The sequence below is a fragment of the Pituophis catenifer genome, unplaced genomic scaffold (assembly GCF_029215685.1).
Source record: "Pituophis catenifer annectens isolate HBS135680 unplaced genomic scaffold, rPitCat1.0.hap2 SCAF_8, whole genome shotgun sequence".
Taxonomy (NCBI): Eukaryota; Metazoa; Chordata; class Lepidosauria; order Squamata; family Colubridae; genus Pituophis; species Pituophis catenifer.
In genome coordinates, this window is record NW_027256888.1 from 83,555,224 (window position 1) to 83,568,362 (window position 13,139).

Consider the following 13,139-nt stretch of genomic DNA (forward strand, 5'->3'; position numbering starts at 1 on the left):
GCCATGTTAAACGAAAAAACTTTTTTCTTTTTACGTGGCTCTGCAAGCTCTGACGATCCCAGCTGCGTTGCCTGCTAATCAGGCAACTCAGCTGGGATCGCCAGAGCCCAGAGCCCTGTAAAAGAAAAAGTTTTCCCCCTCCAGCTTGCTTACCTTAGCTGCTAATCGCAACGCTTGCCTTGCTTCGCTTGCCTGAATCCATTCCATCAGCAAGCCACTCCCTGCCTGCAATCATGCAGGCAGGAGTTGTGGACTTCAACTCCCAGAATTCCTCAGCCAGCAAAACAAAGCTGGCTGAGGAATTCTGGGAGTTGAAGTCTACAAGTCTTAAAGTTGCCAAGGTTGGAGACCCCTGTTCTATTGGGTAAGTTTTTTTCCCCTTTGGGAGCTTTAAAAAAAATAGTCAATTGGGGTTTTTTTAGTTGTTCTTTTTTAGACCTAGCCATTTAAAGTTTAGGAAGTTTTAAATTTAGCTTTCATATAAAAATAAAAATAAAATAAAATAAAGTAATATTTGTGCAGCTTTCTGAGATTTAGTGTGTTTCTGTAGTGTTTCACTCTAACTACACAAACACACAAAATCTCACAAAGCTGTATGTGGAATTTTGTGTGTGTAAAGTGTGAAAGTTGGTTTTTTGGGCTTTTTGTGGCTGTGTGAGGTTCCTGCTTGTTGCAGGGGCCATTTTGGGTCTAGCACAGCTGCTTTTATATTGTGGGTGAGCCAGTTGTGTTGTGTTGTGTGTGTGTAAAGTGTGAAAGTAGGTTTTTTTGGGCTTTTTGTGGCTGTGTGAGGTTCCTGCTTGTTTCAGGGGCCATTTTGGGTCTAGCACAGCTGTTTTTACATTGTGGGTGAGCCAGTTGATGTTTTTTAATTTTTATTTGGTGTGCGTTGGAAGAGGGGCAGTCTTATATGGCGAGTATAGCCCAAACCCTATATTTTAACAGGAAAAGTCGGGGGTCGTCTTATACGCCCAGTCGTCTTATACGCCGGAAAATACGGTATAATAAAATGTTTTTCACTAGGATTAAAACAACACCATCCAATGTGATAATCCTATGCAGGTTGTCCTCAAGATACGACTATAATTTGAGCCCGGAATTACGGTCATAAATTGTGGCAGTCTTTAAGGGGTTCACCATGTGATCATTCCTCATTTTACTTCCTTTTTTGTAACAGTCGTTAAGCGACAACTTCCTCCTCCTCTCTGGAAAACAGAAATGTCCAGTGCTTCCACCACAAACCACAAGACTAGCTGAGTTGTCCACATCAAGATTGCGTTGATTCCTCCATGGTCCGTTTCGGTTCTTAACTAGCCGGTTGGCCTCTCTGTGGCTCTTTGGTGCAGGTGTTGGCCTGGGGCCTTCGAAACCTGAAGAGCTACCAGTTGGCCAGTGTGACTTCTCCCAGCCTTCTGGTGGAGTGTGGTGGGCAGATCGTCCAGTCAACTGTGATCAAGAACCTGAAGAAGAATCCCAACTTTGACATCTCCGTCCTCTTCATGGAAGTGGTGAGGCAGCTTCATTGTCTCGTATGTTTCTTGTGACAAAAGGAAATTATATTTACCCTTCCACTGCTACCTGAATAAATATTGTCTACTTTTTTTTTAACAGTTTATTTATGTATTTTCCTTAAGTACTTTATGAACTGCGTATTGTCTGGGTTAATTTGCTTACATAATGGTATGTAATATAATAATATATTAAGCATAAGACATACCTAATAGTATTTTTCCAGTTTCTAATTTCTACTTCTATTGTCCAACCATTGATAAAATAAGTCCCATGTTTGAAAATATTCCGTATCTTCTTTGTCTTTAATAGAAGCCTATCAATTTCTGCACAATCTCGTATTTTTTTAAATTACATCTTCTTCTATGGGTGATGCCTCTTTTTTCCAGTGTTGGGCATATACAATTTTTGCTGCTGTCAAGACATGTAGTATTGAATATATTGAATAAATATTGTCCCTTCTTCTTCACTCTCTGCCCTGGGGGGCCAACTGGGCTTGTTCTTCTTCCAGCGTCTGCCAAGGGAAGACCTCTACTGTCCTCCCATCATCATCAAAGTCATCGACAACAGGCCCTTTGGCCGCAAACCTGTGGTGGGCCAGTGCACCATCCGATCCCTGCAAGAATTCTTCTGTGACCCCTACAAAGAAGATGCGGTATTTCCTGAAACCCACGCAGGTCAGGAGAGGTGGAAGATCTTTGGGGGATCCTAAAAATGGGTGGCTTTCCTGGAACCAATGAATGATAAGTGATATTAGCAAAGGAAGCCTTGCTCTTGAGGAGGGTTCTCCAACCTTGGCCACTTTAAGACCCGTGGACTTCAACTCCCAGAATTCCCCAGCCAACATGGCTACTTTAAGACTTGTAGATTTTAACTCCAGGAAGTTGACGTCCATAAGTCTTAAAGTAGCCAAGTTGACTGTGGAATTCTGGGAGTTGAAGTCCACGGGTCTCAAAGTGGCCAAGTTTGGAGAACGCTGTTCTTGAGTATCGTCTGAAGGTTTGACTAACCTGTGGTCCACTGAAGTCCCTTCATTATGGTGACTTCCTGAAGGTCTGATTATCCATGATCACCTATCTATGGGGTTGTTGGTTCAGGGTCAGTTTTATGGTGTTTGTCCTTCTTCTCCAACACGCCACTCTCCAGATGTTATTGAATACAACATCCAGAACAATGATGGATTGGAGAAGACTTCGCATGTGGCCTGCTTGATAGTTTAATATACCTTGAACCTTCCCAGACAATGTGTCAAAACCACAGTGTCCAAAGTGTCCCTGTTCCATCTTCTTGGTCTGAAAGACTTCTTTGGAAGACTGCTAAAGCAGCTCTTGAGTGACAGGAATGGTTTGAAAGACAAATCAATGGAAGCAAGATGAAGTTGATGGGAAGTCAACTCCAAAAACTGAAGCCATGTTTCTTCCCCTTCATTTGTTACAGATGACATGAGCCTCACCCCAAAGGATGATGTTCTGATTGACATTGATGACAAAGAACCCCTCATCTCCGTCCAGGTAAGCCAGCTCAGGTGCTAGGAAAACTTCATATGGAAAACAGCATCAAGGAACAACCGTCAAGGCTAACGTGGGTTTGTTTTTGCAACTACCTGTGGGGAGAACTCCTTTCAGGCTGGTTGGGGCTGCATCTTGGTGACGATACAAGTAGGTGCAGAATTGACAGCTGCTGAGGTCAATGAGGGAAAGAGTCTTGAGATGCAGGAATTGGGTATGTCTAGTTTAGTGAAGGGGGGACCTGATAGCAGTCTTCCAGTATTTAAGGGGTGCCACAAAGAAGAGGGGGTCGACCTGGTCTCCAAAGCACCTGAAGGCAGGACAAGAAGCAAAGGATGGAAACCAATCAAGGAGAGAAGCAAACTGGAACTAAATTTCCTGACAGTGAGGACAATTAACCAGTGGAACAACCTGCCACCAGATGTTGTGGGTGCTTCATCAATGGAGGCTTTTAAGAAGAGACTGGACAGCCACTTGTCTGAAATGGTAGAGGGTCTCCTGTTTGAGCAGGGGGCTGGACTAGAAGACCTTCAAGGTCCCTTCCAACTCTGTTCTTCTGTTATGCACGTCTGTGCAGGACAGACTCCACCGAACTTCAGAAAAGTCCAGAGTCCTGGAGGCCAAAATGTAATGAAAAAGTTGAGATGTTTGCAGCCACTACACAGAATGCAGTTCAGTTCTTTCTTCCCTATAAGAATCATAGCTCGGAAGGCCCCATAGAGATCATCCAGCCCAACTCCTATGCACAGCAGCAAAGCACAGGAACATCTTTGATAGACGATCATCCAACCTCTCTTCCAAAACCTTCAGTGAAGGAGAACTTATATTTCAAGTGGCAGTCTGTTCCATCGGCTGACAGCGCATTCAGCCTGGAGGTTTCTCCTGACATCTACCCAAATCTTACTTCCTTTGAGACGGCGCTAACAAGGAGTCCTCAAGTTATGACCGTAATGGAAACTGCCCATCAAGGTCAAAATGGGTCAGTAACATGACCAGCCTGATTTCACAACCTTTTTCGCAGTGGTCATTAAGCAAACCAGTCGGTTGTAAAGCAGCCCGCTCGGTTGTTAAGCAAATTTGATGGTCATTAAGTGGATCCATCCTTTGCAAGGGGCAGTTTTGCTGAAAAGGGAAAGCAAGCGTTGGTTTTCAGCAAAAATGTCATAAAACGAGGACCGAGGGATGCTGCAAATGGCCCAAAATGCGGTTATGTCACTGAGAGCCTGCCTGCAGGGTGGTCATGTGACCACAGGGGGGAGATACTGGATCTTTGAAACCACATCCTGAGTAGCCCCCAGGTAGGCCCATTGTAACTTCGAATGGTCATTAAGTGGTCGGTCGTAACTCAAGGACCACCGGTAGTTTCCTTGCAGGCGTCCACATCCTGCATTTTGCTTTTCGTTTTCCTGATGTTTTACATTTTTGGGTCAAATTACATCCTGTTTACAGGTGGTCCTCAACTTACAACAGGTCATTTAGTGACCATTCAAAATTAGGCACTGAAAAAAAGGGACTGATGTCCAGTTTTCCACACTTACGACCGTTGCAGCATCCCCGTGGTCACGTGTAAATTCCCTTAACAACTGCAGTGATTCAACTGTGGCAATAAAGGTTGTAAAATTGGGCAACTGTCCGACTCACTGAACAACTGTCTCGCTTAGCAACGGAATTTTTGGGTTCAGCTGTGGACGTACGTTGAGGGTTACCCGTATTTATTTCTTTCTTCAGTTGTGGGTGCTCCATTGCATTGGACAACCGTTTTGCCCAGAATGGTGTGAGTCTCCTGTCTTGGGCAGGGGGTTGGACTAGAAGACCTCTGAGGTCCCCCTTCCAACCCAGGATTCTATATCATTCTACTGCGTTTAATTCTATTTCGGCTGGGTGCTTCAGCCTTTTTTGCTTGCTCTGACTTTCCCGTTTCCTTCTAAAGTATTAGCCCCCCCCCAACAAATCCCCTCTCCCCAGTTCTGTGTCATCTGCAAACTTAATCCGTGTCTGCCGGACTCCCTCCCCGCTGACGAAAATATGTAGAAATCAATGCTCCCGTCCACCTGATACTTCCCCTGGAGCCGAAGCGGAGCCCTTCGTGAGCATTCTTGAGGTGGGACCGTTCAGTCAACGTAATAATTGATCATTATGATAATTGGATAATTGAACGAGTTGGAGGCTGTAATTGGATAATCCTGTCTGTTGTTTGCCTTGGCGGCAGGCGGCCCTAAACCTGATCTCGGTCAAAGCCGAGGTTGCACAGGGAGATCCTGAGAGCTTCTGTTACACAGGATGTCCCTGCTTGATCATCCTTCATTTTGCATCCTCGGTTTCCTGTGACCTCCGTTCAGCCTTTCCTTGCCTGCAGGAGTTTCTCAGTTGCAACTCCCTGAATTTTCCAGCCGGCGTTGTCAGATTCACGCGGTAGCCGGAGAGACAGGGAGGCTGGAGAAACCTGCTTTACATGGTGGACCGCCAGGGATGAGCCCATGTTTCTCCCCGGCTTCTTTGAGGGCCTCCTGGTGCAGCTCTGGGTTTCTTCCAGCGGCTACCTGGCACCTTTGGCCACCAGGTGTAGCATGGAAGAAGGTTTAGAATAGAATAGAGCTTGAAGGGACCTTGGAGGTCTTCTAGTCCAGCCCCCTGCTCAAGCAGGAGAACCTATGCCGTTTCAGACAGGTGACTGTTTAGTCCCCTTCTTAAAAATCTCCGGTGATGGAGTGCCCACAATTTCTAGTGGCAAGCTGTCCCACTGGTTAATTGTCCTCCCTGTTAGGAAGTTTCTCCTTAATTCCAGGTTGCTTCTCTCCTTGGTTAGTTTCCATCCGTTGCTTCTTCTTCTCCTGCCTTCTGGTGCTTTGGCCATCCTTGCTAGATAGCAATATTTTAAAAATTCTGGGTGTTTGGCCTCCTGCAGCTGGATATGACCTTCGACCTGTTGAAATGCCAGAGAGGTTTTCTTTTATGCTGTTAGAGAAGAAACGAAGATTGTGTTTGTTTCAGGATGAAAAATTTTGCTTGTGCGATTGTATTTTTGACTTGCGTTTTTCCTAATCCCTCACTAATCCAACATTTTAATTTGTAGCTTGCGGAGGGCATGACCAGCTCGGCTTTAATTAACACGCAAACCGCTCGGCCCCATCTCCATGTATGTATGGCTTCCTATCTCACCCCCAGTTCCTCTGTTTGTTGGCCTGACTTTGGCCTCCCAAGCTCATCTGCAGGAGGAGAAAGGCCACATTTACATTTGCAACTGTCAAATCTCTCCCAGCTTCGATGGAAAATGGCGGAAAGGCAGAAAGAGCTGGGTGTCCCAGTTCAGGTGTTTCGGGGTCAGAGGAGGGTCCTTTTCCTTAACATCCAGAGCCCCCAGGGGGAGGTTTTGGGGGAAGGCAGAGCCTTGGTTTCCGCATGCCTCTCATCCCAGGAGTTTCCTCCACGTCTGCAGAAGCCCCAGTGCATCGCAGAACCGCTGCCTTCCAGAAGGGACAACTGAGACAGGAAGACCCTGACTGACCACCCTTCATTTAGGGACTCTTCCAAGTTACAATGGCACTGAAAAAAAGAGACTTGGGGTCATTTTTCAGACTTATGACCGTTGTGGCATCCCTGGGGTCACACCATCAAAATCTGAACCCTTGGCAACTGACTCATATTTACGACAGTTGCAGTGTCCCAGGGGTCACGTGATCCCCTTTGGTGACCTTCTGATGACCTTCTCACTTAACGACCGGGTTATTGACTTAACTGCTGCGGTAGTTCACTTAACAACTGTGGCCAGAAAGGTCACAGAATGTGGCAAAATTCACTTTAACAACCATGTTACACTTAGCAACAGAAATTTGGGGAGGTCTATTGTGATTGTAAGTGGAGGATGACCTGTATGTGCAGGAGGGGAGCCTAAGGGAAGCACGGCTGATGATCTGAAGCGTGAAGGCACGAGATTTGCAGAAATCTCCATGCACATGGAGCTGGAAGGGACCTTGGAACGGGAGGGGAGGGTTTGCTACCAGTTCACCCCAAATTGGGCAAACCGGTAGCAGTGGGAGGCTCCCCCCACCCACCAGATGCTTCTGTGCATGCACAGAAGTGTCACGCCCACGCGCCCACAAGCGAACAGGTAGCGATGGGTTTTGAAACCCGCCCCTACCTTGGAGGTCTTCTCCAAACCCTCTCTCTTTTCAGACAGGTGGCTGCCCAGTCTCTTCTTAAAAGCCTCCAGTGATGGAGCGCCCACCACGTCTGGTGGCAAGCTGTTCCACTGGTTGATTGTTCTCCCTGTCAGGAAATTCCTCCTTAGGTTGCTTCTCTCCTTGTTCAGTTTCCATCCATTGTTTCTTGTCCTGCCTTCTGGCGCTTTGGAGAATAGATTGACTTCCTTCCTTCCTTCCTTCCTTCCTTCCTTCCTTCCTTCCTTCCTTCCTTCCTTCCTCCCTCCCCTCCCCTCCCCTCCCTCCCTCCCTCCTTCCTTCCTTCCTTCCTTCCTTCCTCCTCCCCTCCCCTCCCCTCCCCTCCCCTCCCCTCCCTCCCTCCCTCCTTCCTTCCTTCCTTCCTTCCTCCCCTCCCTCCCTCCCTCCCTCCTTCCATCCTTCCTTCCTTCCTTCCTTCCTCCCTCCCTCCCTCCCTCCCTCCCTCTCTCTCTCCTTCCCTCCCTCCCTCCTTCCTTCTCTTTCTCCTGCCTTATAGAATCGTAGGGCTGAAAGGGACCTCCGAGGTCATCTAGTCCAACCCCCTGGTGAAGCAGAAAGCCCTAGGCCATTTCAGACCAACGGTTGTCCAGTCTCTTAAAAACCTCCAGTGTTGAAGCACCCACAACTTCTGGTGGCAGGTCAGCTGTTCCACTGATTGATTGTCCTCACTATCAGGAAGTTTCTCCTTAGTTCTAGGTTGCTTCTCTCCTCGATTAGTTTCCACCCGTTGCTTCTTCTCCTGCCTTCTGGTGCTTTGCAGAATAGGTTGCCCCCCCCCCCTTCTCTCTGGCAGCCCCTCAGATATTGGAAGGCTGCTATCTTGCCCCCCCCCCGCCCCCAGTGACATGATAGCTTGAGGTGAGGTGCAGTCTCACCTGCTCCGAGCCTCGGTTGGAGACAGCAGCCACCCTCAGATGTTGACAGGTTGCTCAGCTACCTCCTTCCTGCCTTTTATCCCAGGAAACCTGTTTCCGTTTAGCGGAATTAAATAGTCGCCAACTCCCCGCAGCAAAGTGGCCAGCCCTTCATTTGGAGGGCAGGAGGCTCTGCAGTCAGCAGTGACCTCGGTCACGGCTTGTGTGAGGGACTTTTGCACAAATGTCGTTAAACACAATCAAGCTCAGGAGCTGCTGACAGGGCAGGAACGGATGCTCAGCTTGCAACCGAGAAGGTTTTTTTTTTGCAAAGGGTTTTTCTGGAGTGGAAGCAGAGCTGCCGACTGCGGGTGGCAGAGGGAGGCCTTCAGCTGCCACCGGGCAGGATTTCGGTGAAATGTTTAGGGTCGGGTGCGTGGCTCACAATGGGAGCCTGGGGTTGGTCAGGCGGCCTTGACGAATTGCATTGCAGTTTCTCTCCTGCAGTTGTGGATGCTCCATCTCTTTTCAAGAAGAGATCGGGCAACCGTTGGTCCCAGATGGCATGAGGTCCCTTCCAGCCAGTGGTGGGTTTCAAAAATTTTTGCTACCGGTTTGGTGGGTGTGGCTAGGTCATGTGACTGACACCCACTCAGTCACATGACACCCCCCCCACCTAGCTACGCCCACAGGAAAAGGTAGGAAACTTTTGGGAACTTCCACCTATCTACTTCACCAGTCACCTCCGATTCCCCTCCTTTAGTGGCCCCCGTTTCCTCCCCCATCCCCACCTCTTTGTTCAGGCTGCTTACCTTCCACGGTGGCTGGTCCAGAGTCCGGAAGGCAAGCTGACCAGAGTTTTCGGTGGCCCCCAGCCAGCTGCTGCTGCTGGAAAGTGGCTGGCAAAGAAGTGGCAGCTGGCCACAGACCACAAAAAATTACTGGAGGTCACGGAAAAAGCTGCTGCCGTAGCCGCCATGTTCTTCACGCATGCGCACCCCGTTGGACTTGCAAGGCAATGGGATGCACGTGCGCGAAGAACATGGCAGCGATGAACATGGCAAGTGGGGCAAGCGACCGGGGGACGGGTTCGGGGGCGTAGCCAGCCGGCCATCGCTACCGGTTCGGCGACCTTGGCCAAATTTCTGCCAACGGTTCGCGCAAACCGGTGGAAACCAGCTGAATAGCCCCTCTGCTTCCAGCTCTAGGAGTCTCTGTTCTGTGCTGAGGAGAGCATTTGAGGGCCTTGCTCCGTGGAGCTGAGCCTTTGGTGGCCTCACCCACAGGGAGAGTAACCCAGGCCTTGCGCTTGTTGTGTCCAGATAGTCCTCGACGTACGACCGCAATTGAGCTCAGAAGTTCTGTGAGATGTTTGTTAAGTGAGTTTTGTCCCATTTTACGACCTTTCTTGCCACAGCTGTTAAGTGAATCACTGCAGTTGATGAGTTAGTAACCTGGTTGTTAAGTGAATCTGGCTTCCCCATTGACTTTGCTTGTTGGAAGGTCGTAAAAGGGGATCACGTGACCCCAGGACACCACAACCGTCATAAACATGAATTAGTAGCCAAGTGTCTGAATTTTGATCACGCGACATGGTCCTAAGGGTGAAAAACAGTCGTCAGTCACTTTTTCCAGTGCCGTTGTAACTTTGAATGGTCAGTAAAGGAACCGTTGCAAATCGGGGACTACCTGTGCAGTAACAGAGGGCCAGTGTGACTGAGGGATGAAGGCCCAGGAAGAGGACCCAGGGAGTGACTTCATTCTGTCTTAAGCAGAGGATTGTGGGACAAAAGAGAGGGATATTCTCCCCACGCAAGGCCCTTTGAGTTTCTGGAGAACAGGTGTGATACACATCTAACAAACAGACATTGGTAGGGGAGTACTAAGGGCTGGCTCATAGGTTAAGGAGTCTCTAACTGGGGTGCTGTGGGAGCTGTCCGAAAGGTAGGTTTCCAGGAGTCAAATGGACTTTCTTGGTTTTTTTCCTTGAAAAAGTTTCGCTTCTCATCCAAGAGGCTTCTTCAGTTCTATTTCATTAGAGTTAGAACTTCAGTTAGATCTGAAGAAGCTTCCTGGATGAGAAGCGAAACCTTTTCAAGGAAAACAACCAAGAAAGTCCAGTTGCCTTTAAGAAAAGCACCTTTGGGACAACCAGGAGACCTGGCTGGTGGAGAAGCTCCACAGACTGTGTGTGTGTGTGTGTGTGTGTGTGTGTGTGTGTGTGTGTGTGTGGTGGTGCCTTTTGTGGACCCCTGGTAAGAGGAAGGCCAGGTAGTTGGGGGCCCGTAGGAAGACGCAACCAAGCCAAGGAGCGTTTCTTAGCTCTGATGGCTGACGGGAAGACAGAACAGGCTCCAGGGCTCCAGGGGCTGAGCAGCAGCCAGGACAAGCCATGGTTGCTGTAGCCAGATGTCAAGATTGCCTGTCAGAATGGCAGAATTGGAAGGGGTGACCGAGGAGAAGGTGGAAACGCCAACGGCTGGAGAAACGCAGAGATTCCTCTTTGTTAGCCAACCATGGAAAAGAACTCAGCTTGAAAATCAAAACAATCTCAATGAAAGTAAAATAAGAGGAAGACAAAAGAGGAAAAATATTTGCAGCTCAGGGTTGAACTGTGGGATCCTTGGTGCTCTCTGAACTTGGTGGTTTTCATGCAGACATTTCATGACCCAAGTAGGTGATGTTATCAGAGTTAGAAGGGAGGGGGGTTGGAGGGAGAGGAGGAGGAGGAAGGAGGAGGAGGAGGAGGAGGAGGAGGAGGAGGAGGAGGACTGTGGGGTCCTTGGTGCTCTCTCAGCTTGGTGGTTTTCTTGCAGATGTTTCATGACCCAGCTAGGTAACATCATCAGTGCTAGAAGGGAGTGGGGTTTGCCCTCGTTTATATGTCGTGCCTTGCCTGTGTGTGTGGTGGGGTATTCCAGAGATGTTATGGGATGTTCCAGTGGTGAAGGGATCCCCCAGTTAAATTCATAAGTGGGATTTGTTGGTAAGACTTCCTATCACTTTATGGATGAGATCAGAGGTGGGTTTCAGCAGGTTCTGACCAGTTCTGGAGAACCGGTAGCAGAAATTTTGAGTAGTTCGGAGAAAACTGGTAGTAAAAATTCTGACTGGCCCCGCCCCCATCTATTCTCTGCCTCCCAAGTCCCAGCTGATCGGGAGGAAATGGGGATTTTGCAGTATCCTTCCCCTGGATTGGGGAGGGAATGGAGATTTTACAGTATCCTTCCCCTGCCACGCCCACCAAGCCACGCCCACAGAACCAGTAGTAAAAATTTTTGAAACCCACCACTGGATGAGATGTTTGGTTGGGTTTTGGCTTGGTACATTGTGTGAATGCGACTACTAACATTTGTAAACCATGATTTAGGGGACAGTGTGGTTTCAACCGGTCGGGCTGGCTTCATAGACCTGGTTTGTTTTGAGACCTGAAGCTCTCTTCTGTGCCCCCACAACCACCCCAATTCTTCCAAGCCGAACACCTTTCTCAATGAACTGGGAGGGGGGAATTGGAAGTGAGGAGGAAGAACCGTTCGAGTGAGAAGACTTTGGAGGAGGCCTTTCCCTGCGTGGAGGATTCCAGGGCTTTTGCGTGGCGGCTCCTGCCAGAACCTTCTGCTGTCTCTAACACAAATAAGCCATTAAGCAACAAGTTAGCGCGAGAAACTTGAGCCAGAAATCAGGCAAGCCGAAATCTGTAAACTATTTGGAGTAATTGGTTATTTGCTGTGCTTGCTAGTCTCCCATCGGAGTGAATATTTTATGGCCTCTCCAGTTACTGTTCCCTGGAAGAGCCACCGGGATCGAGTGTCTCCAGCTGAAGCCTGATAGTTGATACCCAGGGCCGAGAGTGGGATGGCAGCCTCGCATTCCTGTGGTTGCCTCCCATGGATGTAACCGCACCGGGGCTCCCTGTGTGGGGTGGAGCTGCCAAGGCCGGGCTCTGAACCACAGAAGGATCCTCCTGCCAAGCGTTGTCACTAAATGGGATGGATCTGAGATGTTTTACAAGGCCACGTCCTCCGAGATGTTTCTCCAAGAGCTGAAAGGCATCAAGACGGGTTCTTGGCTTGTCCTCCCACTAGTCTGGACTAGAAGACCTCCAAGGTCCCTTCCAACTTCTGTTCTTCCGGTAGAGTCATCCTGACCACCCAACATGGACGAATCAGGGAGGCAAGGAGGTGTCCTCAGAGTTGGGTTGGGTTCCTGGGGATGGCATGGACTACCTTGACCTGTCCCCAGGAAAAACTCGTACGGCTTCCAAGGACATTCCAGTCTTCTCCTTGACCCCATCTTCCACTTGACCCATTGTTTTCTTTTCTCAACCTTAGCAAGCATGACTGAGTTTTTCTAGTCTAACAGTAATTCCTGAATTTCTCCCTGGAGCTGCCCGGGGGAGAGTTACTGTGAAATATTAACCCACTTCCTTTTGAGCCCCAAATCTTTCCCCCCCTCTTCATAGCGGGAGGGCCCTCAGCTTCCATCCAATCAGGTTTCATGGTTGATTTATGGATTGGGGTGGTCTTGTGTCCCTCTGTGAAGTTGGATTGTGTCATTCTACCACGTATCTCTTGAGGGACACCCCAAGAGACCAAGCCAGCATCTTCAGAAAGCAGCTGGTGGTTGAACCATTATCAGAGATGTCTGTGGGGGTCTTCAGCTTCCATCCAATTGAGCTTCACAGTTCATGGGTGGGGTGGGGTGGGGTAGGGGTGGTGGTCTCTGTGTCCCTCCATCAACTTGGATTGTAGGGTTCTGCCATAAATCTCTGGCAAATGGTCCAACCTGCAGCTGCTTTCTGAAGATGCTGGCTTGGTATCTCCAAGAAGGAAGCCCTTGAGAAATCATGCTAGTGCAGGGAGTGTGGGGGTGAGGATAACTCCACAATTCCCCTCTAAAAAGGAACGTTTAATGAAGAGAAGGACTGGGGTGACATGTTAGCAGTCTTCCAATACTTGAGGGGCTGCCAAAAAGAAGAGGGGGTTGACCTAGCCTCCAAAGCACCTGAAGGCAGGGCAAGAAGCAATGGATGGAAACTAATCTAGGGGAGAAGCAACCTAGAACTTTCCTGACAGTGAGAATGATTAACC

At 48.9% G+C, this 13,139-nt stretch overlaps 1 protein-coding gene across 1 annotated transcript in view; it reads left to right on the plus strand.

Annotated features, from left to right (window-relative positions):
* The window catches only part of DYSF (dysferlin), a 120,154-nt gene that overhangs the window by 88,286 nt on the left and 18,729 nt on the right, over positions 1–13,139 (plus strand). The window contains 4 exon segments of the mRNA XM_070948767.1: positions 1,347–1,508; positions 2,021–2,186; positions 2,947–3,020; positions 6,091–6,153. Coding sequence (XP_070804868.1) covers positions 1,347–1,508; positions 2,021–2,186; positions 2,947–3,020; positions 6,091–6,153 — 465 coding nt within the window.